Source organism: Vanellus vanellus, assembly GCF_965231255.1.
Source record: "Vanellus vanellus genome assembly, chromosome: 1".
Taxonomy (NCBI): Eukaryota; Metazoa; Chordata; class Aves; order Charadriiformes; family Charadriidae; genus Vanellus; species Vanellus vanellus.
The window spans coordinates 200,710,220-200,737,339 of NC_138905.1; the positions used below are offsets into that span (position 1 = coordinate 200,710,220).

General features: G+C 37.9%; 1 protein-coding gene across 5 annotated transcripts; it reads left to right on the forward strand.

Annotated features, from left to right (window-relative positions):
* On the forward strand, positions 1 to 26,667 carry MTMR6 (myotubularin related protein 6; the record flags this gene model as incomplete). 5 transcript variants are annotated; one of them, XM_082493200.1, is made up of 14 exons in its annotated part: positions 1 to 24; positions 4,504 to 4,620; positions 6,577 to 6,739; positions 7,767 to 7,924; positions 8,682 to 8,810; positions 10,058 to 10,253; positions 11,317 to 11,472; positions 17,583 to 17,692; positions 18,771 to 18,896; positions 20,135 to 20,184; positions 20,955 to 21,155; positions 21,876 to 22,010; positions 22,086 to 22,212; positions 24,098 to 26,667. In XM_082493200.1, 14 exons carry the CDS (start codon positions 1 to 3, stop codon positions 24,356 to 24,358), a joined length of 1,953 nt encoding a protein of 650 aa, XP_082349326.1. In that variant the 3' UTR covers positions 24,359 to 26,667. The 5 variants fall into 5 exon arrangements, with proteins under 5 accessions (XP_082349326.1, XP_082349327.1, XP_082349328.1 ...); XM_082493201.1 differs by having other exon boundaries at positions 10,058 to 10,192; positions 11,340 to 11,472; XM_082493202.1 differs by having other exon boundaries at positions 7,827 to 7,924; positions 10,058 to 10,192; positions 11,340 to 11,472.
* Between the last annotated feature and the right edge of the window lie 453 nt (positions 26,668 to 27,120).

Below are 27,120 nucleotides of genomic sequence, written 5' to 3' on the forward strand. Positions count from 1 at the left end.
ATGGAGCACATCCGCACCACCAAGGTACTCTCGCCCCGGCCTCCCACCGCCGGGTGGGGTGCTCCTTCGGGACCGGGGGGGAGCGGCGCGCAGGGTAGCGGTGGCGTTGCCGGTAACTGTGAGGTGGGGAAGGCCTGTTCGGCCCGGCGAGTCCCGGCCCCGCCGCCGTCAGCTGTGGGCGAGGGCGTTGTTTTCCTTCTCCTTCCATTTTGTAGTCGGTGCCTTCCCGTGAGGGGCTGTGGGGCGGCCCGTGCCGCTCAGGGTGTCCCCAGGGCCCGGTGGGGGCAGCCGGCGGCGAGGGTGCCCTGGCTCCGGCGCTTCCCATTGCGCCCAGTTTATTAGGTTGTCTTTCCTCTATAATGAATAAGTAATAAACGCTTATGCCATTTTTTTTACTAAGTAGTTTTTACGGGTTTGGTTTGTGTTTGGTTTTGGGTTTTGTGTTTTTTTTTTTTCTTTTTGGTTGTTTGTTTTTTTCTTTTTTTTTTTTTTTTAGTCAGAGCGTTTATAGGATTAATTTTCTGACAGTATTTTTCTTTTCTTACTTGTCAGCCCTGGCTGCAAGGGCCACTGAAAAGCCTGTCCCTCTCTGTTGCGTCCTGGAAGCTGTCAAGGTTCCTTAACCTGGCAGTCTGAGCTTCAATTAGATTTATAGATGTGTGGAGGAAAGGAGTGGTTGTATTTCAGCTCCAAATAGTAGGTTTATAACCGATAGTTATATAAAGGATCAGGTGTTTAATTTTTGTGTGTAATAGCTTATATAAATTTTATTTAAAATGTGTATAGCTAGTTTTATTTTTCATATGTACTTGTATGTGTATATATGAAACGGGAGGAAGGTCTCTGATGAAGCTACTGTTAGTGCTGCTTCAGTTGTACTGGATGGAATAATCTTGCACCAAACTGGCAGATTGGAGATAAGGTTTCTTTGGCAACCTATCTACTTATAAACCTGAAACTCATTGTTTGGAAACTTAATATTGTGGTGTTACAGTCAATAGCTAATTTCAAAATAAAAACTAGACTAAACAAAAGTGTCTTGCTGATCTGAGTAGCTGTTTCAAACCTGAAACTAAGACTAGAAAGGCTACAGGTCACCGTCGTCTTTGCATCTGCAAGTGATTGTGTTTCTGCGTGTTTTTGAGCCCCTGCTGGGGAAAAAATACTTCATGTAGCAGTATAACTGAAGAGAGAAACAAGCTCTGAACACAACTTATAAGACATACTACTTGAAGGAATTACTTTATAATTCATACAAGAAATTATAATTTCTAGAAGTATCAATTTCATAGCTAGAAATAGCATGAGGTTTTGGTTATAATTGTGATGCTTGCTTAGCTTTTTGTAATCTATTGGTTTATTGAATATTCAGGTGGATTAAAATGCATATATGCTATATGGTTGTTATTATTATGAGTGTTACATTTATAGGAAGCAAGAAAACTAAAGTACATCCTGCACTGTGGGCCTTAAAAGTTCAGCGCATATGTAGGTTCAAGTTGGATCTCATTCTAATTGTTCTGAGACATTTCTACCTTTTATAATCTGACAGCGCTTCACAGTTCTTTTTCAATTTATTTTGTTAAAGTAATAGTAAAAATAAGCTTCAAATAACAGTGCAGTCTTGTGCAAATGAACTGCTGTGCAGGGAAGCTGTCATCCCTAGGGCAAGGTGATGAAGTAGGTTTTATTACTCCTCAAACTTCAGTTTACTGAAAATGTTGAAGTTAAAATTCTTAGAATTGTCAGCATGGATACTGGAAATAAAATTTAGCTTTTTGTGAAATTAAACTGTCCAACAGATTTATGTTGAATAAAGAAGTGAGGTCAACTTAAAAATCACTTCTGTCTGAGAACACATACTTAAGTAGCAATAAATGATGAAAACCACTTCACACTATGATGTCAGTGGTGGGGAAATTACAAATAAGGATATTGTGATTTTTCGCAATGAAGCGTTAGAACTAAAGTGTCCTTAAAAATATTTTAAAGCAAAATGTAGTATAAAAGACTGGAATTTCTTCAGCTAAATCTGTTTGTATATTTGAAGTCAAATCTGTTTTGGTGAAAATACTGATGGGTTTTCTACTGGAGATGGAAAGTTTTAGTTAGCATCCTAAGCTTATGTTTGCAAGCTTGAAACAAATGGGGAAGGGAAAACACCTTTAAATTTCAGTGAAGGTCATACAAAGCTGTAATAAAAGAATCTTGGAATGATATACTTTAATTTGTTTTTGTCTTGGTTTAATTGTTCTAATTTAATTCTTCAGCTTTTTAATGGGAGACTTAAGAAGTATAGTTTCAGCCTTCCTTTCTGTTCCAACTTGTCTCCTATATTGAAATGCTGCTCTGTGGGTTTTCTTGCCTTTAATCTGTAACTCCTAATCCCAATAAATTGTATGGTGACTCTTTCACTGTAAATACTTTATATTATTGAGGTAGATGTTCAAATTCTTACTGGTTTAAAAATTCACTAATTTGTTAGTGTTACCTACTGTCAGAATATCTCTTCTGACTACTTAAATGATCTCTGTTTACAGATGTGCTAAACCTCAGTAACAGTCTTCAATCTCTTAACCTTGTGAACCTGTTCTCTTCAAAACTTGACAACTGACTTTTTTTTGCATAACTAAGGATTTGCCAAACTTTACAATTAAAAAGCAAAAAAAAAAAAAAGTCTATCTAGCTGAGTCCCCATTAAAGCTGGCTTGGGTCAAGTTTAAATGAACATGTCATCTATGGAGGCTGACTCTAAACTGCATTTCAGTAATCTTTAAGAAAAGTGTATCTAGAACTTAGCTTTCAGAATTCTTGAAGACCTTACCTACGTAAGAGGAAGCTGGAGCACTAATGCCTGTCATCATCTAACATAGAAATACAGCTTTGAGAATAGCTGCCTTCTTACATGGAGGAGAATGGAACTTCACATGCCAGAATTTTGTGGGTTGTGTTACTGGAGCAAAACTGGAGCAGTTTCTGTGCACTTCTCAGTTTGCTGGGGAGGTGCAGCGGCAGGTACCTGAGCAGTTACTGCTGCAGAACTGCCCAAAATGAATTCTGTGTTTTGGCTGTGCTATATTGATTTATGCGACTCTGTATCTGAGCACTGATACCTTGCTGGTTACTGCATAATGTATTTTTGAGGTACTGATGCATGTAGCTTCCAATTTTCTGGCTTTCTAAACTGAAATCTAGAATATCATAGTAGCACTGGCTTTTAGTAGATATCTGTATTTCCTACATTCTATTTTGTATGCATTAAGTTGCTTTTCTAACTTTCAAAAACAAAACTAGGCCTTGCTAGATTATAAGAAATAGCTGAATTGAAAAGACTTTTTTTTAGTGTTCTATATGTGCTCTTAGTAGATAACTAAGCTTGTACATATGAATTCAAAGCAGCTCACCATCAGCACAGTAGATGTGGGTTCTCCTAGTCACTTCATCTGGGTGCTGGTCTTGCTGGTGTGGAAGTTTTTGGAGTTCTGCCATGCATTTGATGGCAGTAGCAGCAAGCCTTAAGCATAGCAGCTTTAACTTGGCATTAATGAGAGAGTGCTGCCAAGAAATAGAGGAATGCATGGAGATAAGCCATTTGCCACACTCCTTTCCTGTTGTTGCACAGTCATGTAATGTTTGCTTCAAACAAAGCAAACTGTAGAGCCCATGAAGTTATAAGCAGCAGATAAAATGCAGGCTATCTAGAAATCACTCTCTTTTGAAACGTTTTCTGTAGGATTTAGATAACAATGTTGATGGAATACCAGGAGGAGAAATTTGCCCTTGCAAGGCTTAAGCTTGAAATATCTGCTTCAAATGCCAGCACAGTGCTTGAATTTCTAGGATATTGTTATAACTATTAGTATAATGCTTGCATTTAATTAGAATTTATTTTGACTATGAGGCAAGGTTATGATGATCTAGATTTTTTTTAGAGTAGGGATGATATAGAAGAGCGTAGATATGTAAAACTGAAGTCAGGAGGCCATAATCTTTGTGGCTTTGAGTCTGCAGACAGCCAATGAAGCATGCTGCTGAGATCAGCTGTTAATTCAGTGCTGGCATCTTGGTAACAGGAAACTGTTAGTGTGTTTGCTCTACTTTGGGGAAGCAGTCTAAAAGCTTAGTAATTAATCATTCTTAATGTTTAAAAAAAAAAAAAAACCCAAACAAAACCAAACCTGGGTATCTTGGCCTCTTTTACTAGTAAATAACCAGAGCAGTTATGTGTATGGAGTAAGTATTCTGATGAGCCTAGCATTGTGCCTTCATTATGCACTCTTATATTAAATCAGGATATTTTAACTAGTCAGTCTTCTCAAAGCTTATGTGACCATTATTTTGTTCCTAATAGTTTGGCCTGAATAATCTTGTGTGCGCTGTGTTATGCTACCTACCATTTGCAAAATTGTTGCACAAACTGACAGAGCTTTTGCAAAGTTAGGATTTTGCTTTCTGCAAAAAGCAAAAATTAATTTTTACTCCCCCTCCCCTCTTTTCTTACAGGTAGAGCAAGTGAAATTACTAGATAGGTTCAGCACGAGCAATAAGTCACTGACGGGAACTCTATACCTTACAGCAACTCATCTGTTATTCATAGATTCAAGCCAGAGAGAGACATGGGTAAGGATAATGAATGCTTGCAGCTCCAAAGCATATGCTCTCCCAGATGCATTTGTCCTTCCTGATCAAAGGTTGAATTTGTTTTCTAAAATGTTCATCAAAGGTATAAGTTGTTCCCCATGCTCTCCATGTTCATGGTATCATAATAAATTAATGATTTGCAGATTGTACTCTTGCATTATGCTGCTGTAGTTGAAATCAGGTGGTGTTAATAATGTTCACTTCTCTTCAAGCTGCTCTAATTTCTTCTCTAGCCTTCACTTGTATTCCTGAGTGAATGTGTGGTAGCTTTCTTTTAAACAACTGACTTGCACTGCAACTCAGAGGCAGGAGTGGGAGACTGCTAGGCAGTTTAAGCATCAGGTTTAAAATGTCTGTGTTAACTTCCCTTGTATTTAGATCCTGCCTAGGTTAAATGAGACAGCGAAATCCAAAGATCTAGGCTTTGGTGAAATATTAAAGATCCCATGCCCTTTTTTAGGGTGGTAAGCAGCTGTTTCTTCCCAAGTGTTCACCTAGTAGTGTTCAGAAGGGGCTGCAGCTTCTTGGTAACCACTACTGATGTTGTACAAAGTTGGCTAGTGCAGTAATTCCTGTTAGTTTTTTCTGCTCAGTGCCCTGGTGGCACACATGCGGACATGAAGGTCTGGCTTCCGCTGTAGCCCAGCTACCTGACTGAGTTCAGTGCCTTAAGTCTGTCATCCTCCAGGATGAAATCTCATTTCCCAGCATGTGGTTAATTATTTTTTTTTCTGTAGGTGTATTACCCGCAGGTGTATTTTTCTGGATTACCCTTAATCCTGTATCATGGTTATCTGACTAGATGCCGCTTGGTGCTTTAAAGAAAAGGTTTTGTTCTTGGGTATAATATATAGTTTTGTACAAACCAAACTGTTATCTTTTCATACAAAATAGGTTATTGGTGATTCAGAAACATTACTTGCATCTCCCTGTGCACTACATTAAAAGGTTTCACTTTGGGGAAATCGAACATATAATCAGAGTATTGCATTTCTGTGATGATAATGCAAGTATCAAGTATAATTATGATAATGTCTCAAAGATACAGTCTCTTTGTAAATGCATACTTGGCAGCATAGTTTTCAGGTGCCTGTCTAGTTCTGATCAATATTTAAGAGGAGATGATTGCTAGTGAGGTAATTGAAATGCTATCAAGAGCGTCTTGTTCAGTTGAGGTAATGTATCTGTGGCTTTCTTCCCATGGTTGAACAGCTGTTACTTTCCCATGTATTGTCTTAAATTCTGTGTAGATCTGCCACACAGATGAATCTATGGAGGGCTTTTGTGTATCCATTGCTGTGGCAGTCATCTGTTAAAGCAGTTGAAAGGCATTTAGCCAAGAGGCTTTCATGTCTACATAGTGCAATAGGTAATACAGGAGACATGTTATTCCCTGTTCATTCTATAGATTTTAAATATTGGAATTCTAAAATCGTCAGCAAATTCTGTATCTTTTATATGTTGAGTTGCTTTCCCTGATCTGCTTTAATTTCCCTGAAAATTCTAAAGTATATTCCTGTAGATACTGGGGAAAAAAAAAAAAAAGAAGCAAGCAGATAGCCTAATTGGGCCCTGCCTAATTAGATGTAAGCATGTCAGCAAAGTTATAGAAGATGACTGAACAACCCCAGTGGAGTTTTACTACTTGATTTTATTTTCTTTTTCATTTAGAAGGGTATTTACTGCCCCTTACAAACATTAGGTAACACCTCAATACGAGGGAAGAGAATAATTACATTTTGAGAAATCATGTTATCCTGACCAAAATGCCAGTCTTGAATTTCTTCTTCTAAATTTATTTCTTTTTCTAACTGAATGAATGACAAAATTAGTCAAAATCCATATTCAGCATCGCTTAATATCTGCTTTTGTAAATAGTATGCTGTTCTCATTTTTCATCAGCGTGCTTACCCTGTGAGTTCTTGTATGCCACAGATACTACATCACCACATTGCTGCGGTAGAAAAACTTCCATTGACTACTTCTGGCTGCCCCCTTGTCATCCAGTGCAAGAACTTCAGGATAGTTCACTTTGTTGTTCCCAGAGAGAGAGATTGTCATGACATTTATAACTCTCTGCTTCAGCTGTCAAGAACAGGTAATACTTCTAACTGTAAAAGAATTTGCAGTATACGCCTGGATAGCAAGTTGGAGGGAAGGGGAAGGGGAGGGAGGAGGGGAAATCCATGTCTGCTTTTTTTTTTTTTTTAAATGTGCATTATGTAAAAGTCTCTTAAATGGATTTGGTGTATAAAAGGATTTTGCTGATTAAGTATTAATCTACATATAAATTGGAATGTGTGTTGTCTGGCTCTTGTAGGTCACTGATGTTTACTAGCAGAATGCGAGATTCCTGTATTTTTTGCATTTCTAATATTATCCCTGGAATTGTGAATATAAATGTGTATAGTCTTTCTTTATTGGTGTGTTCCATAGTATTTGCTTAGTAGCATTTTTGCTAAGTTATTACTGATTTTGTGCAGTTTCAGAAATAAAGCTGAAGCTTTGATGCTAAAATAGCACTACCAATTCAGCTTTACAAGAGCTCTGTCACCTAGTATTGTCTTTTGCATTTTCTGCTTTGTGTTTTAAACAATGTAAAATGTTGTCATCTGTGATAAGTGACTAGTGTATTAGAAAAAACATAAAATATTTTGAAAGCTTTTTTTGCTTAAAGGGAAGTTTTTAAAACATTGCTTTTAAAGGTCAGTAGATGTAAATTTCTGTTCTTATCTCCAAAAAATTTTTTGTTCTTTTAGCTCTTGTGAAGTCTTCTAATAATCCTGCTTTTTGTCTTATTTAATTTTGTCTGTCTTCATTTTGTGACTTCTGCTTTGCCCTTCTGGCTAAATGTCTTGGCTGAAATAGGTCAAGTGCACTCAAGAAAGCTCTCATAAGCTAACTTTAATTAAATATCTGTAATTATGTCAGTTAACAATATGATAGTTGCAGAATAAATATTTCAGGAGTGTCAAGTATCTGTTTAGTCTTGCTTCTGAGAATCTTGAAGCCTGAAGCTTTCTCTGGAACTTGGGCAATTTCAAGACTTGTCAACTGTGCTACCTTTCTCCACTCAGACATTCTCAGGTACAACTCATTACATAGTGTTATTCTTTACCTTTTAGCAAATTACGAAGAACTGTATGCCTTCTCATATAATCCAAAACAAAATGAATCTGAGCAAGTCAAAGGTTGGCAGCTTATTGATCTAGCAGAAGAATATAAGAGAATGGGAGTGCCAAATGCTAACTGGCAGTTGTCCGATGCTAATCGTGATTATAAGGTAAGTGTTGTAATGGAAACATGTTTTGCTCTGTGTCTGCTTGTGCTGTATCCTCTGACTCTAATCCTATAGAAAACAGTCTAATACTATGAAATCACTTGGCTTGCAGCATAAACGAAAACTTGCAGGTGAGAGGGGTTAGCCCCTTAATCAGTGTGCAATATCACAAGATTCTAACTGAAGTTTTTTCCAAGGCCTCATTGAAAGAGTAAGCATGCATGGATGCATGTGTTCTTTGGGATTGTTTCTAGAGTATACTTACCTGTTCGAAGCACAGCCCCAGCAATTCTGGCGCTCTGCGGCTTTGTTATCTCTCTTAACTGACAAGGATTCTACTTTAGCATTTGTGATGTTGGCTGTGGGAGACAATGGCTGTGGTGGTGCAGCTGATTCCCAGATTAGATTTCATCTTACTCTGTAGTCTGCAAGTACAAAAAATGAGGGAAATAATTCCAGTGTTTTATTTGAAACAGGCTCTTAGCATTTCTACTGTAGAGTTGCATTCTTGAGGGGTGAATGCTAGTATAGCAGTGCTTTCTAGCAGTGCTTGGTTGTATAATTTGGATACCAATTTGTACTTTTTTTTTTATCCATGGCTTGTCTTCTCTTCTAAGCTATTTATGTGTATCTAGAGAAACATGTTAGTACTTATCCTTTCTCTTATTTCACATAAGATAACTCAAATTGGATGCAATAAAACTAGTATAGGCTTATTGCCTTGTACATAAAATTCTTTTTGTGTATCTCTGTCTTCCAGATTTGTGAAACCTATCCTAGAGAACTTTATGTTCCCAGAACTGCAAGCAAGCCTATAATTGTTGGTAGCTCCAAGTTCAGAAGCAAAGGAAGATTCCCTGTGTTGTCATATTATCATAAAAATAAAGAGGTATAGTGTGTCTTCTCTTAATGCAGATGTACTGAAAATTATTTCTCAACACTTGGCGGTAGTTTGGTGTAGGTAAAGAGAAACTGACCTCAAGACAACTAAAGACAGCTTTTTTGTCAAGTGATCTGTCTTCCTTGATATATCAAGAATAAACTGTGTTCGGTCAAAATGGGAGTTAAAAAAACCAAACCCAAACCAAAACACCAAAAGAAGAGAAATGGTTCTTTAAGGAGGAATTTGCAAGGTAAAAAACTAGAGGATGAGAAAAATATTTTGCAGGCTTTAGTAGAGAGTGGTGTGAAGCAGCATCTGCCTGTCTTGGCTTGGAATTATCTTTGAAGGGAGAGAAGGATTGTCATCTTGCTGAGTTGAAGAATTTATGAAGGATGAGTGTTAAGCTACTAGATGCATTTGAAGATAACTACTATTTGGAAGATGCACCTCATACAATGTATTTCAGAAGGTATAATTGAAAATTACCTGATGAAAACTATATTAGACGATGTCCTGGTTCTGGCAGAGATGGGGTTAATTTCCCCAAGGAGCCGGCAAGGGGAGGCAGGTATTCCATACCATGTGACCCATGCCCAGCTATAAGAGGCGATAGCTGGGGAGAGAGGGGGGTAGTTGCCACTTCGGGGGTGGGCTGTGGTGGTGGGGGTCCGGTTGGTGCGCTTTGCGGTGGTACTGTAATCGCATCCTTATACTCCTTTATCGGTGTTAATGTTTTTCTTTCTTCTTCCCTTTGGTTGTTCTGTTAAATTGAACTATTTCAACCCACGAGTTTTACCTTTTTCTGCCGATTTTTCCCACGGCTGTGGGAGTCGAGCGAGCAGCTGTGTGGTTCTTTGATGCTGGCTGAGGCCAAACCATGACAGACAATAACATAAAGTACTTGCAGTAGTAAAAACAAGCATAACTCACTTCATACCAAGGGAGTAACTTGCTTTCCTAAAGTGTATTTTTACCACCCTATTCTTGGAATTTTAAACTTGGTGAAAATCCATTATGTAAACTGGTACCTTGCCCATGTAGATGAGCCTGGAAAAAATGTTTTGATAAACCTTTAGATTTAAGTTGTAGGTACTGTGTTTGAAGGTCTAAAAGTGATGTGTTTAAAGTTGGAACACCTAAACTTTTACCTGCCAAATGAAACAATTTGTTTCAGTGCCTTTTTAGAATTAGGCAAAGCACTTCAACCACAAGTATTAAACTGATGCTAATTTTTTCTTTGTTTTCTGTGGTAGGCTGCAATTTGCAGATGCAGTCAGCCTCTCTCAGGTTTCAGTGCCAGGTGTCTGGAAGATGAACACATGTTGCAAGCCATCAGTAAAGCAAATCCTTCAAATCGCTACATGTATGTCATGGACACCAGGCCGAAGGTACGTACTTCAGGTTCTACAGACTTGCCTCTCTTCCTGAATATTACAGTACAGGGATACAGTGTAATTCTGAAAAAATTTATATTGACTCCATTGTGGGCAAAAATGTTCGTTAAGGTAAGGTTTGGCCTCTTTAAGAAAGCAAGTAATTAAACACCTGAATAGAGAAGTTGCACCCCTCTTAGGACTTTGGAATTCAATGAATATGCTAGTGAATGTTTGGGGAGATGCATTTAAAAATCAACTTAAAACATAGTTAAGACACGAACAGTTGAGTGGGATCAATGTTACTGTAGCTGTTTGAAATTAAATTCATGAAATCGTGAGCTGTGTTGGGGTTTCTTTTAGAATGGGAGAGTACTGTATTCTGTGTAAATGTTCTGTGAAAACTGCTATTGTTCTCTGTCCTAGCCAGGAAGAAGTAGGGGAAATTTTGCTGTAGTGTTCTGAGGTCATACTTCATCACTATCTAATTAAATTGAATTATGTTGAGTTTTTGACCTGTATTGGAATGTGCATTTAAATTGATATTTGCTTCACTCAAATCTCTGAACACAGGAGCTGGATAACAAGTATGTGAAGTGAGAATCTTACACTGCAGGATCTACACCTATTTTGAGCAGGGTTCAGCAGTAGGTCAGTCTGACAGACTGAAACTGAGCCAACTGTGTTTTTTTTATAACTGTAACTTTTATAGCTGCAGCAACTTACTAGCTTCTTAACACCAAAATCGACATTTTAATATGTCTAGAAAGCATGTGTATGATTAAGTCTGGGTCCTACTCTTTCCTCTGTAGGTGAATTGTGTTGTAGTGTCTTTGCTCAGAAATGTTTGGAAGTAAGTAAAGGTTTGTTAGTGGGAATATGGAGGAGAGAATAGGAGATAATTAAATGCATTATTCAGATATGTCAGCTCTAAATATAGACTGCCTGTTACTTTTTATGTACCATGCCTTTCTTACACTTGGAAGCTTTCAAGTTGACTTGCCACAAACCGTTAATTCATTAGAATCTGTTTATAGTGTATGCTCTTGTGTGTTGTTTTTTTCCTAGTGTATTTCATTGAAAATGCATTGTTTTAATTTCTTAATTTGACATTCTTTATTTCAAGTACGGGTTTTCAGTATTTTTATTTTGCTCTTTTAAGCTTAATGCAATGGCAAACAGAGCTGCTGGGAAGGGCTATGAGAATGAAGACAACTACTCTAACATTAGGTTCCAGTTTGTTGGCATTGAAAATATTCATGTAATGAGATCCAGCTTGCAAAAACTTCTGGAAGGTATGTTCTAACTGTACTATAATAGCGTATATGAAAATAAGATAAATATTTTTCTGAAGTCTTCAATAGTAACTTACACAAACTGTATTGATACTTCTATATTTTATGCCAGCTCTATGTTTAGTACCAGTCTGTTGTCGTCTGTGATAATGTTACCTTAAACCTTTAAGATCTAATGAAAGGAGTTATTTTGAAGAAAATTAACTGAGTGGCACATACGTCTTGGGTGAACTTGATTAGTGTGTCAGTGGCTTGTGGGAAAGACTTATGTGTTTTCCAAGTATACATGCATGTATACATACTTGTGTAACATAAATACATGAAATAATATGTGTCTGTACATGTATTTTCATATATAGAATGCTGATCCTTCAAGGAGCGCTTAGTTCCACCGAACTCACAGTAGGCATATTGTCTGTACAAATCTTAAGCTCTTCGGCCTGGTGAGCCCCTTCTCTGCTTGTAGGTGCATCTTGGAGTGTTTGTTGAGAGGGGGGCAGAGGAAAAGTGAACTACATACCATGCCACTGCCTGCCACCTGGTGGTGAAAATCATAGAATAGTCTAGGATGGACAGGACTTTTAAGATCATTGAGTCCAACCATCAACCTAACACTGCTAAATCCAGCACTAAAATGTGTCTCTAAGCATCACATCCGCATGTCTTTTAAATACTTCCAGGGATGGTGATTCCACACTTCCCTGAGCAGCCTGTTCCAATGTTTAATAATCACAGAATGGTCAGGGTTGGAAGGGACCTCTGGAGATCATCTAGTCCAACCCCCCTGCCAGAGCAGTGTCACCTACAGCAGGTTGCACAGGATGGTGTCCAGGTGGGTTTTGAATGTCTCCAGAGTGGGAGACTCCACCACCTCTCTGGGCAGCCTGTGCCAGTGCTCTGCCACCCTCAAAGGAAAGAAGTTCCTCCTCATGTTAAGATGGAACTTCGTATGTTCAAGTTTGTGCCCGTTACCTCTTGTTCTATCACAGTGTACCACTGAAAAAAGACTGTTCCCATCCCCCTGGCACCCTCCCTTTAAATATTTGTAAGCATTAATAAGATCCCCCCTCAGTTGTCTTTTCAGTCTAGAGAAAAGACCCAAGTCCTTCAGCCTTTCCTCATAAGAGAGATGTTCCAATCCCCTAATCATCTTTGTAGCCCTTTGCTGGACCCTCTCCAGCAGTTCCCTGTCTTTCTTGAACTGGGGAGCCCAGAACTGGACACAGTACTCCAGATGCGTCCTCACCAGGGCAGAGTAGAGGGGGAGGATGACCTCCCTTGACCTGCTGGCCACACTCTTCTTGATGCACCCCAGGATGCCATTGGCCTTCTTGGCCACCAGGGCACATTGTTGGCTCATGGTCATCCTGTTGTCCACTAGGACTCCTGGGTCCCTTTCCACAGAGCTGCTCTCCAGGAGGTCAGCCCCCAACCTGTACTGATGCATGGGGTTATTCCTCCCTAGGGGCAGGACCCTACACTTGCCCTTGTTGAATTTCATAAGGTTTCTCTCTGCCCAACTCTCCAGCCTGTCCAGGTCACGCTGTATGGCGGCACAGCCTTCTGACATGTCAGCCACCCCTCCCAGTTTTGTGTCATCAGCAAACTTGCTGCTGGTACGCTCTATCCCTTCATCCAGGTCATTGATGAATATGTTGAACAGGACTGGACCCAGTACTGACCCCTGAGGGACACCACTTGTTACTGATTACTTGTTACTAATCCTTTCTGTGAAGAAAATTTTCCTAATATCCAATCTAAACCTCCCCTGGCACAACTTGTGGCCATTTCCTCTTGTCCTATTGTTTATTACTTGGGAGAAGAGATCGACACGCACCTCTCTACAACCTTCTTTCAGGTAGTTGTAGAGAGCAATAAGGTCTCCCCTCAGCCTCCTTTTCTCCAGGCTGAACAACCCCTCCCCAAGTCGCTCCTCATAAGACTTGTTCTCCAGACCCCTCACCAGCTTTGTTGCCCTTCTCTGGACACACTCCAGAACATCAATAGTTTGTTTAGATAAACAGCTGCAAACAAATTTAAGACACTTGGTAGAGTATTAATACTGAGATTAAAGTACAGTGGCAGAAGTGAGGCTTCCACACCTGACAAACAATACATATATAAAGTGCTTGCCTTCTAGAATTAGGCAAATATTTCCAGTCATGGGGAAGGCTTACACTTGTATGGAAGCCTATTTTGATGAAGACGTTCTGGTTACATTGGTCAAGAAATTTTACAGACTAGTGGTGTAGGCTCACTTCACTCTCATTGAGCCTGTATCTGCTGCTAACCTGTTTTTCAGGCACTCTGTATGGAATAGTACTGAGCTTTGATAATATGTATTTCTGTAGTTATTTCTGCACATACTTTATTGAAGGGAAAGATGAGAAGTGTGAGCCTGAACTTCAGTTTTTAAGTCTGGCATAACCCCTCTTTCTTTTGTTAGTATCTTCAGTTCCAGAAAACTAGCTAATAAAAAAAATTAAAAAAAAAAAACAAAAACAAAAAAAAAAAAAACAAAAAACCAAACAATTTAAGAGGCCTGCTCCTGTATAATGTCTGATGCAGAAGTGTGTGCATCACAGTTAAACTTCACAGACTTCATATTCCTTCTATTTGACTTAGCATCCTACCGACAGTACTTACCAAATATCTTTCTGAAGCTTTCATTAAGGATGGAAAGTTTTGGGTTTTCCTTCTGTGGAGGATTGGTTTATTTAAACTTGATTGAAACAAAATCGTGAGTAATTTCTATAGTTATTCTCTCAATCAGGATTGGGGGTAAATGAACACAGTTGTTCTACCTCTGTTCAGTCTGTATAATTCACTAGAGTTTTGCTGAATGCCAGTCTAGAAGTAGAAGCATCTTTAGGGGTAGGAAGGACCCCTAAAATTTAGGGAGGCATGCAATGATTTAGTCTTCAGACCCCTGTAGAAATGTGCCATCAGTGGAGTGATCAGGAAGGAAATGCTATGAAAATGGCTCAAAGCTTAAAATGAGGAAAATACTACTTAACTTCTGTGTACCAGCTTCTTCTGGATGTGCTGAACTAAATGTACTCAAATCAGGAATGTGATACCAATGACCCTATTCTTTCAAGAGCCATTGTAACTGGGACTGTCCTCACTTTTATTTATAACAAACAACTGTTATTCATTCTTCAGCATGTATCCTCCTCCTAGGCTCTTTCTGTATCTTCCTGATTTCCTTCAGAATCTAACAATTCTATTTGCAATCAGAATGTAAGACATAATCCTTCCCAACATCCTTTTGTAATAGGACTGCACCATGGAGCATGCTAGGGGGATTTACAGTCTATTCTTCATCTTGGATTCAGCTGTTGTTTCACTGCATGCAAGATATTTAAATAAAACTTTCCTGAAATAGCTTTCTTCCGTGTGGACACGATGACTCTGCTCCCCTCATGGGCAGACTGCCCATCTATGCAACCCCAATGGAAGAATCTTCACGTAAACTAAATTTGTGGCTGTGTTATTTAATAAAAAGTCCAGTTTTCATATATTCAAAACCACAGTATTACATGTCAGAAAAGACTGATAAGCAAAGAAGCTTTGCATATGTCAAGAAACAGCATTTCTGCAGGAAATATTTGAGGAAAAGGCTCAGTAATAGCTGCTGTGGTCTGCTGTGTGTATTCTGATGATGGAAATGTATTAACTAAGGGGTTTTTTTGTGTGTTATGTGGACTGTGTGTAGGGGGGATGGGTTTGTTTGGGGTGTTTTTTGGTTGTTTAGTTGTTAAAAACAACCTCTGGCCCCAGCACACTGTGCTTCAGTCTGCAGGTTCTAGTCACCTCTTGAACTGCTGCCTGAGGCATTGCTAGTAGTGTGTATAAGGACAGGCAAGCAATGGAACATTGAGGTTTTGGGGCTCACGTGCATGCAGGGCATGTTTTTATGATAGGATCTTTATAGGCAAAGCTGTCTTGAATGATAGTTATTGTGAAGTAGCTAAACATCTTAGTGGTATCATAAATTGTCTTTGACCCTTTTAGGGACCATCAGGGACTAGAAAGTATTTTTTTTCAGCGTATAAGTGTCAAAACAGTGATGAAATGAAGAAATTGCATTGACACTAAGTAGTATAAAAATGTCTGTCCTAATTCATAGAAATGAAAAGTAATTCTTTGGGCTCAACGTATGTGTTCTTACCTCTGCCTTGCTGTATAAAAATATCAAAATCCAGCTAGAAGAGGGAAATACCAGTGGAGAAATATTTCTACCAAGCTCAAAATTCTGATCAAAAGCAGATTTTGACAGCAGTATCTGGGTGAAAACAAACAGAGGGCTGGAAGCCTGTTTACTTTCTCGCTGAAAGCTTATGCTTTAAACCATAAGCTACAGAATGTATGGGTGAGCAGCCGTGAATAGTACCTCTAGACATTGCCTTGTCTGTCCAATCCCGTCCCTGAAGATGTTTGACTTCCCAGATATTTGAATATTTTTAGTTTCTTTCCTTTACCATTGAGTGCTGGACCTGGTTTTGCACTGTTGTGACTGAGCAGGTGTATGGAACCACTGGTCTAGATTGTGTGAGCTAGCTGAAAGGATCAAGTAGTTCTCAGCTGATTTCCTCCATGTGGTAGTCCTTGCAGAAGCAGAACTCCTGCCTAACCGCTATTTCTTTCAAACAACAGGGAAAACTAACATAGCTTTTGATGCTTTTACTGATACTTACAGGCTAACCTTTAAAAGTAGGTTTTCTATCCAGGGGTTTCTTGATGTTTTGTTACTTTTTTTTTTTTTTGCCATGGTTTGCTAGCTCTTTTTCTAGATGACAAAGATCTATAGACTTTAGAAGAGGTGCTGCAATGCTTATTTGGAAGCCTGTCTCTGTTCCAGCATTCAGCAGCAACTGGCATTATGACCCTTCCTGCGAAGAGCCATGGGGAATATACAAAAACTTGTATGGCTGAAAGCTGAGAAACATGTAGTGCAGGTACAGGAAGGTCTGTGTGGCAGTGGTTTAGGAGTTTATAGCCCTTGTTACATCAGGGGACTTGACTGAACAGGAAACTGCGTCACAGAATGACTTTGTGAATTTCGTTTTGTTTTCCCTATTGAGTGTCTTCCTCCCATACTCCAAGGTAAAGATTATTTTGCAGCTGCTGTGTGAATATCCCCACTGATATCTTTCAGCTATAGAGCCTTTTTATTTTCATTTGGGGCAGGTATTAGCATATCTGCATACCAAGCATAGCTTGCTAGAAAGTAGACTTCCTCTGTGGCAGGGGCAGGTATTCTTGTGGATGACAACCTCGAGTTTCTCTCTTAAAATCACACATAACTGAAGCTGTATCAGCTAATGAATATTCTTTTTTTTTAATTGCCAGAAGTTTATCATGTTTGGACAGTTATGTAACTGTGTGAGTTGCTAACCTGGTTCCTGTATGATTTTGATTATCTGTCTCACTTATGAATTATTAAGCACCTGTGTGAGAAACTCAATTGACCTCTACACCTCTTGCTGTTATGCTGCAGTACAGCTTTTCTTTAACTTGAGTTCTTCCCTGCCCTCTCAGTCGGCGTTATTGTTACAGGATCAAAGTATACTAGGGAAAAATGGTAGAGATCAGAGTCAGAATTTTATGTCGAGTCTGGAGGTAGAAAATCTCAATGGTTCTCAGTTCATCACTATGTCCTTGTACTACATTCATCACCTTCTCCTCTTTGCTTAGGAGAATAAAGTGAAACTCTGGCAGTCTGACTACTCTGAACTGTGTATACTGTCTGGATGCAGCTATGTTCTACTAGTAGTTGTAATTTTTAAGTATTTCTGTTAAGCTTTTCACACTTGCGTTGCCTTCTTTGGTAAGGCTCCCCCTTGGGGATGACCAGTGTATTTACTTTGAATATTATTTTTTCAACAAGACACAAATGTCTTACTCTTGTCATTCATGGTTACTGTAGTTCTACAGAGTTGAATTTTGGATGGAGCACACTTTATAGTACCTCTCTTTTAACCATTTCAGTGGCGTTTTCCTGAAAGATTTCTAATCAATTTACAGCATAGGCATTAGAAACAATATACAATTCTTCTTTCTAAGTTGCAACTGCTTAAGGCTTTCTAACTCTTGGTTTCTTTCAGTCAGTGGCACAAAGGGTTTGTCTGTCAATGACTTTTTGTCTGGTTTGGAGAATTCTGGATGGTTGCGTCATATCAAAGCTGTGTTGGATGCTGCTGTCTTCCTAGTCAAGGTAACTTGTATGCTGCTGCTTTGTTTGATGGCAAGTTGACCTGCTATTGGGAAAAATTATACTTAATATTATGTAATGTGTAAAATTCTGCAACTGATCTTTTTTGAAGTAGATTCTTAGTATACACCGATACATCTGATATCCTGTTTTATATTAAGTATCTCTTTATGACTGGAGATATTAAATATGCTGGATAATGTTCTGGGATTTTTTTTTTTTGAATGCTGTTTAGTCACTGTATTAGGAGATAAAGGGATTCTTATGTTCCCTGGTTCTTTTAGGTATTTATGAAAGGTGTAACCAGTTTGGAGGTAGATGGAACAATTATTTATTGTATCTTGAAAAACAGAATTCCTGAGGTACTAATTGCAAAGAAACCAAATTGACTATGCTGATTTCATCTGGCAAGGAAATGTGACTCTTTGTGAAGAATTCAGAGGAACAATTGCCTTTGCCAGGCCCTTATGAAGCCAAGGGCTTGACCTGAGGGGGGCTGGGCGAATAAAAAGCCTAGATTTTTGTTTTTACTGGGTGAGATAACAAGGAGTTAACATTACGTAAAAGTGAGTGATTCTCCTGAAGATGACCCCCCAAAATATTTGGACTAACAGGATATAATTCTTAGCTGAAGCTAATAAGCATTTCCTAGCCCTTAACTTCCATGTAGTATAATGATAAACAAGTAGGTATCTTCTAATAGTGTGTTTCTGTTAGGGTTTTTTTTTTAACCTGTTTAGTCTGTAACATGCAGTCTACTTTCTTAGTATGCATTGCAAGGGGTTTTTATAAGTTTCATTTTATAAGTGGTAGAAAGAGAACTGGGAACCTCTGTAGATGTTCTTGTTGCCTTGTGGTAGTGGAATTTCTTTTCTTGGTAAGGAATTTCCTATGCTTCCATGGGGAGAAATTCCTAGCTTTCTGATAGTATCAAATTCTTTCCTCATAATAAACACTTTTCTGGCTTTGTTAAATAAAATGGTCTATGCTGTGAGTTTGGGATAAATGTGGCTTTTGTATTTATATACTAAATTTTGACTTCTGTCCAGAATAGACCATTCACTAAGAAACTCTTTCACAGGCAATAGCGGTTGAGAGCGCAAGTGTATTGGTGCACTGCTCAGATGGCTGGGATAGGACTTCCCAAGTTTGCTCCCTTGGAGCTCTCTTACTAGATTCCTATTACAGAACAATCAAAGGATTCATGGTAAGTGGCCTGTTGCATTGCTGAGTTGCCCTTTGGTAAGCAAAGGATGTAAAATGTTTGAGTGTGAAAGTGAGCAGTGTAAACATACTGATGCTTGCTTTTTGTAATTACAAATAAGACCTGCAGTATATTGATACATCTTTCTTTTAGAAATACTTTGCTACTGGGAAGAACCACTTTTTTTAAAATCTAAAAAACTGAAATACAAATAGTGGATTGCCTTAGGCACCCTGCAGAAATGTTGCAATGATTGCCTTTTGCATCTAAAAAAGCCCCTTGCCTATAAAATATAAGGATTACAAAGTGCTTATGGGAAATAGTTGATGTATGGAATTACAGCAGCTCTGTGCTTTTATCACTTGTCCTGAAATCAGCATTATTAAAATCTAAAAATGACAACTCCCCCAGTGATAGAGACCTGAAGATATTTAAGCAATCTAAACTTCTTCATCTTTCTATAGAGAGGAAGAAGAATTTCAGTATGATTATTGCAAATTTTAGAGTAGGAAAATCGAGTGTTCTGTAGTGGCAATACTAAGTGCTATAGGAACTCCTGAAAAATAGTACATAAAATTAGTTCCAGGTATTGGTTAGAACTATCTGCAACAAATATTACAAGCAGCAGAAATGAAGTTGAGGAGGAATTAGAAGAGGATTAATTTTTTGTGAATAGTGAGAATGTGTGTAATTTTCAGGGAAGTAATTTCATCTTTGTTTTTTGTCCTCACTGTCAATTGGATTTCTGTGAAAACTTCTGTAATGGGCAGATCACCTTTTGGTGCTTGATACTGCGACTGAAACGATAAAACAAGCTAGTGTTGATATTAACAAACTCATTACAGTAAAATGTTACAAAGGTTATGTTGTGTGGCTTTATGTAAACTACGATAGCAAGAGTGCAATACTAAAATTTTTCCTATGCTTTGCAATTTTTTTGCAAGCTGGTTGATAATCTATTTGTGAAGTCGTACAATATTAGTATGCTTAAAGCGAGCCTTGCTTAACAGCAGTTAACTGCTAAACCTTTTTTTACTAGTTTTAGAAATGTGTTTTGAGAATCTCTTGTGAAAGACTTCCAAGAAAATAAAGGAACTACAAAGTGACAAAGAGTTGCTCGTACTGTAGTTTATTTGACTCAAATTTAAAATACAATGTATTGATAACCTGTGGGGTTAATACTATAGAAGTAAGATTGAGTACCATTTTACATGAGATTTTTTTTTTGGTTTTACCCTTAGGTCTTGATAGAGAAAGACTGGATCTCTTTTGGGCACAAGTTCTCTGACAGGTACTTCATTCTTCCAATCCAGTAAAACATATACAGTGAACTGAACTAAGTATTCTTGAAAACAAAAGACAACTACTGCAGTGTTGCTAAAAATTTTGCAATGAGTAAGCTATTTTCAGTAGACAATGCACTTTGTGTATTGTGATTTTTAAATCAATTATCCAATAGGTATTTGAATGTTATAGACATAAATTTCTAGTACTACTGGTGCCTCACTCTCAGATGATGATAATTGCGAATAGATCTGCATGTATGCACAGACAGTGCAAAACCAATATAAAGCTATGTCCTAGCTATTTAGGCAATGTTAAACAGTTTTGAAATTGATAAAAATTAGTTTGTGTTTACGTTTACTTCTAATGATGAAGCTAGCCTACCTTTAGAAGTTCTGTATTTTAAGAGTTCTGTTTTTCCCTTGATCTGCTTATCAGCTATGGTAATAGCCTTGCTGCTATTTATTCCTTATTAATTTGCTTTTAGCTGGTGTACTCCAAATGTTGGCTATGGAAGTAATAGACACAAAGGAATTTAACTGTCTTATTTTGCTCTTCTGTACTGAATACGGATGTGATTACTTACAAGTCAGAAAATAGGTTAAATATAGACTTATTTCTATTCAGAAATTGCCCCAGTTCTCAAAGTTAGGTGCTTAATCTCCAAACCAAAGCTAGTGTCAAATTAATGTGCTGCTGTTTAAAAACAAGTGCAACTATGACTTTTTTTGATTTCTAACTTAAACCAATTTCAATCTGATATGGAATCTTTTTCAGGTGTGGTCAGTTGGATGGTGATCCAAAAGAGATCTCGCCGGTATTCACCCAGTTTTTAGAAAGTGTGTGGAATCTGACTGAGCAGTTTCCGCAAGCCTTTGAGTACAATGAAGTTTTCCTCCTTCAGATCCATGAACACGTCCATTCATGCCAGTTTGGTAACTTCCTTGGAAACTGCCAAAAAGAGCGAGAAGAACTAAAGTAAGCAGATATATTGCAAAGTCTTTTGTTTATTCTGGCAGACTAAGAACTCCTGTGATTCTTCATTTTATGCCCTGAATAGAAATAGACACAGGACTGGGAATACTGAAAATTATGTAGACCTATATCAGGGAACAGCAGTGCTTCTCATGCTTTTGGACATTGAAGATAGTCTTTCTAATTCTGGGAGAAAATCCCATGCTTGTTTTTCATAGGGAAAGTTAAGGCTTCTTTCTCCCTCTCCCACCCTGCATTCCCCCCCCCCCCCTCCAAAAAAAAAAAAGGATAAGCTTAAGTTTGGAAGCATCATCTCATGCCCTCCCCCACTCACCCAAAAACAGATTGGGGAATCTTAAAACGTTTGCCTGTTCAAGGCTAATTACTGCCAGAAGTATTAATAGAATGTCTCCTAATGCTTTCAGTTGGAAAACTTCTTCTTTAAAGTTTACATCAGTTCATCTTTGTCTCAAACTGTACTTCAAAGGCATTTATTGCAACTAGGATAAACTTGCACAGCATAAGCACTAGTACTTTTAAAACTGATAGTTCTGTCCAGCATTAGCATGTTCCAAGCTTTTAGTAAAAGCTTTTAATTTGATTTATAAGTATTTCTAGTAACTTATTTTGAAAAAGTGAAGATGTATTTATTATATTGAGTTGAACAACTTCTGTTTTTTGCTTACAATCAGTGTCTTGACTGTGATCTCTTCTTGCCTTAAGATTAAAAGAGAAGACCTATTCCCTGTGGCCGTTTCTTCTGGATGAACAAAAGAAATATCAGAATCCTCTTTATAATCCAGACTTTTCTCCAGGACTAACTCTTTTGGAGCCTAATACAGTATCATTCAATTTTAAGTAAGTTTGAATTATATATAGTCTCTTTTCTTTGATTCTTTATCCTGCATAGTTAAAACTGTCTGTTACATGCAGGTTTTGGAGGAATATGTACCATCAGTTTGACCGAAGTATGCATCCCAGGCAATCTGTGTTCAATCTTATAATGAACATGAGCGAACAAAATAAACAACTGGAGGAAGAAATTAAAGAACTGGAAGCTGTAAGTATTGCAAAATAAGTGTACTTACTTGTGACTTGTTCTTCAAATTCACACTTATAGTCTAATAATGCTGGTAGCTTTCATACAAATGTCACTACTGTATGGCCTAGCACTTGTTCTATGTAATGTTGACTTTGACTTTCACTGTATGGTTCTATGCTGAATGCCAGACTATGTAGCCAATGTTCTGCTCTTAAACGCAATTTATTGTGCCTTACTGATGAACTGTATTGTGTAAAAGTGTTCCTACTACCAAAGCATTACTGAAGACGTCTTAATGTAGGTTAAGTTTATGTTAAACTTGTCTTAGATGACAAGGTACCCATCGTAGCTACAGCTGTGTTATTAAACCAAGGAGACTGAAAATGTTTTATTTCCATTATAGCTACTGAAATGGAAGCAGTAAGTATTGTCCTTCTCTTAAAATAGCATGCACCTGCGTATGAAGTTAAGTCACCATAATAATGGGGCATATACATTGTACTGCTTATTTGAAGATGGGTAAATCCAGAGATCAGCTTTCTATACATGACTTCTAATAGGTTGCTACAGTAAACAACCAGGAAAAATTGAGTGGTGTATCTCACTTTATTCTAGTATGGCTTAATGAGTAGCATTTAATTGATACTTCATTACTGTCAGTTAAGGTGTTGAAACTTCAGAGCAATACCTTTTAAAAAATGCAAAAGTTATCTAATTATCAGTTTTACTTTTTTGTGTGTGTGGCTAGAAATGGTAACACTTACCCCAAAATAACATAAAGGAGTTATGGGAGAGGGTAGTACAGCTTTTCCAAGAGGAAAGATTTTACTAAACTAATCGTACCATAATGTAATGAATTCAGGTCACTCAATCTTAAACTGTTTCAAATCTTAATTATATACTTAAAAGTTTTTATACAATTGAAGAAGCAAGATGAAAACTGAAGGTGAAGAAAGTGGAAGAATAAACAAGATGAAAATTCAAAACTGAGACTTCACTTTATTAAACTTTGTTCCATGGTGTTAAGTGAGAAACGTTGGCTCAGGTGAAGTTGAGTGACAAAGACACGGAGTTGTCTGAAATCTTGATGTAGACTTTCCTACTGCTGTTTCCGTCTTCAAAAAGTTGGTGTCAGGAGACACTACTCTCTTTTGGGCTCAGTCTAGGTTTTGATAGACCACAAAGACATCAACACCGAATATCAGTTCAGTTAACTAGTTCAAGCTCACAGTTACTGGGTAAGATTTGTTTGCCTTTTTTTTTTTTTTTTTTTTTTAATTCAAAACACCTTAATCTAAACCTTTCTTCTCTTGCTCGGTGCTTCTAGGATAGGTCCTTTCTTCCAGTCCTGCTTTCTAGTTGACTTTTTTTAGTGTATTCCTGCATTTGAACAAACTATTAGCATTTTTCAGATATAGAGGAAAAGTTTTTTAGAAGGCTTTTAGGAAGGACATAGGGTCCTAGGTACAAAATTACTTTCTGTTTTTAAGAGATTCATGGTCTACTACAAACTCACTGCTTGCTAATAGTATCAAGGCCTGTCTTCCTTTGCCTGTACTTCAGAAATTATTCCCATCTTAATAGCAACCAAACTAAGGGTAAGCCTGGAAGAACCTCTCCTTCTCTACAGACATTGACAGGCAACCATTTTGCCTTCTGCTCAGCTGCAAACTTTAGGCATACAGTGCTTGTAGCATCTGCTGTCAACTGTGGGGGGAAAGATATTCTTATCCCATAGCCTACCTATAATACTACTATTAGTTATCTAACCTAGGGTATGTAATAGAGGGTTCTGCAGATGCTGAGTTGGCCAGCAAAGGAAGTGGATTCACTTCCTTTCAAAGCAGAATATTATCAGTAAAGCAGTGATGCTCACTGTTAGTAACTATTTTCTATATTTCAGAAGATAAAGCGAAGAAATGGGCAGTCAGATGCAGTCCCTGTGAAGGAACGTCAGCAGTCTGCTCATCCTGCACCCACGGCACTGAAAACCCCGCCATGCTTCAAGAAGGAGCAGCCACTGATCCCTGTGAATGATGCTGTAAGAACTATAGAGGGCAGCAACACAGCAGACAATCGCTACAGTGAATTCGTGGAAGAGTTCTCTAAAGCTGAGCCTGCTGTTGTCAGCTTGGAGTATGGAGTGGCCAGGATGACCTGCTAATTAAAACGTGGCACTGTGCTCCTGTTCTAGCCTGACTGAATTAAGAGATGGATTATTTTGAGGATGGGTCTGCTGCACGACCAAAACATGATTTGTATATCGGCAAGTTTTGTTAATGTAGATTAGAACAGCATGCTAGTTGTCAAGTGTTTGCTGTTCTTTTAAGAGGGTGGAAAAAAAGTGTAGCTGCCTTCTAAATGAAATAGGGGCATTTGGTAAGTAGTGACTAAAAATCAAGGAGTGGGATGTCTTTGGACTTAAGTCAGTTTGCACTAAATTGATTAAAATAGTAATACTACTTTATTCAGTATAGGAAAACACAGGTGGTCTTTCACAAATTGATTTTATTTGGGCAGGAAAACTTGAACTTTCTATTTTAGGAACCGAAGCTACGTGTGTATATCACATATTATATGAATATGTATACCCTTGTTTAGTGTCATCCAGTACTAACCTTCAGTGTATTAAGTGCCATGGAAAAGTATGAAATATTTCAAATCATAAATAGTTGGCCTTAAACCTGTAAGATCAACGATATTGTTGTCCTTTACTACTGCAGTCTACCTGGCTCTGTTTACATTGTATTTGCTCAAATTGTTATTTCCTTAAAACAGGACTGAATATAAGGAATGAAGCATGCCTAAGCTGGCGCAGCCTTTCAGCAAATAGCTGTATGAATGTTAACCTATCACTGAAGACTGTTCTCTCTTTCATTTCCTCTGTTGTTTAAAAAATATTATGTTGGCCTGACTCTTCCTCTCTGGCAGCTCAGTAGATTGAGCATCACTGAAGCTACAGGTTGTCTGACCTTAAATGTTTTTAACTTGCCACAAATCTTTAAGTGTAGAGTAAAAAGAGTAAAACATGTCCTGTAAGAAAACAAAACTCAGACAATAACTGAATAGTGAAGTTCATTCAGATTGTTTACTATGTGCTGTGCAGTTGTGTTCAAGTTGCAAGAATGGAAGCAGAAGTTTTGGAAGTGTAGTCTACTGACATTGTTCCCCAAGTGGAAAAAAAAAAAAAAAAAAAAAAGTAATTTGTGTGTCTGAAGCTCGTGAGAGACTGAGTGCCTCCTAAATCTTTCATTAGAAGAAAATTTTAGTTATTGGTGAAATCCCCTTCTCATCTTGTAAAAACTTGTCCAAGCTGTGTATATTTTAAGTAATTTCAGTACAATCTGGAGATTTTTATGTAATTGGAGAAAAGACAAAAACTTCTAGCAGGATACAGTAGAGATCGTGGGACATTAGAAAAAAGGGGGAAACATTGTTTGTAAGCTTAATTATGTATTTGTAACCTTCTAGTAAGGAAGAAGGTTTTTGCTGAAGTTTGTCTCATGATGGATTTTCTGAGCAGATAACAGAATAGGGAAGAAAAATGCTGGTGCCCAGATCTTAAATAGAAGTGTAAATTATAACTTTGGGTATTAAGATCCCTAGGTATGATGTTAGATTAAGGCTACTAACCTTTTATCTCTGGATTTAAATCATTTTTGGTTACAAGTGAAAATGAGTTTATTCTCATCCTAATCCCTGAAGTCTGTTTTGTTAAAATTGCTGGTGTGCCACACACAATTGAACATAATTGGCAGCATTTCCCTCTGTACCATATTGGATCCAGGACTCTATTAACAAGGCCAGTATAGGTCATGATCAAGTTGCACTTGTGAAGCTGTCTGGGAGAAACTAACTGTGGCTCCTGTATTTGAGTATTAATTCACCCGTTTCACTAATTTTGTTTTTAAAAGCCTATAAGTGTAAATAAAGGTTTGTGAGTATTTGTATTCCTAAAGATATGAGCATAGTGTCATCTTTAAAATACATTATCCAGTCATTTAAAAGGCTTAGAATTTCTCCACTACAGGTTTTGATAGTTTCACATTTGCACAGTGGTGCCTTACAGGGTTGTAGCAAGAGAGGTTTTTGTGCCTTGTTATTTATTGTCTCCCCCTGTCCATCACCTTCTGTATCAACTTGGTTCTGTGGTTTTCCTTTGGAAAAACAACTTGATATATTAAGCTTGTATTGTATCACAGTAGTGAAACAAACTTATCACTGACAATATAGGTAAGTTTTATCAATTTGCACTTGTTTGTTTTAATATTTAGCTGCTCTGGTGTGCCATGTACATGTTTTATATTTATTGTTTAGAGTTTATAGACTCAAAAGATTATATTAAGCTTTTTTGCAAATATTGTTGTATGTTGTTTTTACTTCAACAACTGTCTGAGTGGCCCTGCGTACAAGGCTTTTGAAGAAAAGATCTGTTCCCTTTCAGTACTGTTAAAGTGAGTTTATTTCAGTCTTCAGGCCCTTCTTATTGCCAAAGTTCACTTCTTAGCAAAAGGAACCGGGATGCCTTTTATTTTAAATCAAGATAGGCATGTTAGGTCAGCTTTAAAACACCATAAAACTATCTGCTCAGGCACAGAACCTGAATACAATATTTCCTGATCTGTAGTGTATATTTTACTCCAGTTAATATGCGAATAGAGTTTAAGGCTGTTTTGTAGAGCAGCCTTCCTATGAAGTCCAGATAGCTCTGCCAACTCAGCCCCCAGGGTCACCAGTGAGAAAAGTTCCTGCAGAGAGGCAGCTGTCTCTTCTCATTTGCTGTTTAGGCTTAAGCCAAAATTACCTAAAGCACATGGGACCCGTGGTGAAGCAAATAGATGGTAGCGAAGTGAGCTCCAACAGAAAGCTTGGCAGGATGGCCAGGACTCCGCACAGTGGGGCTGTTCTGTGTCCTTCAAGAAGGGT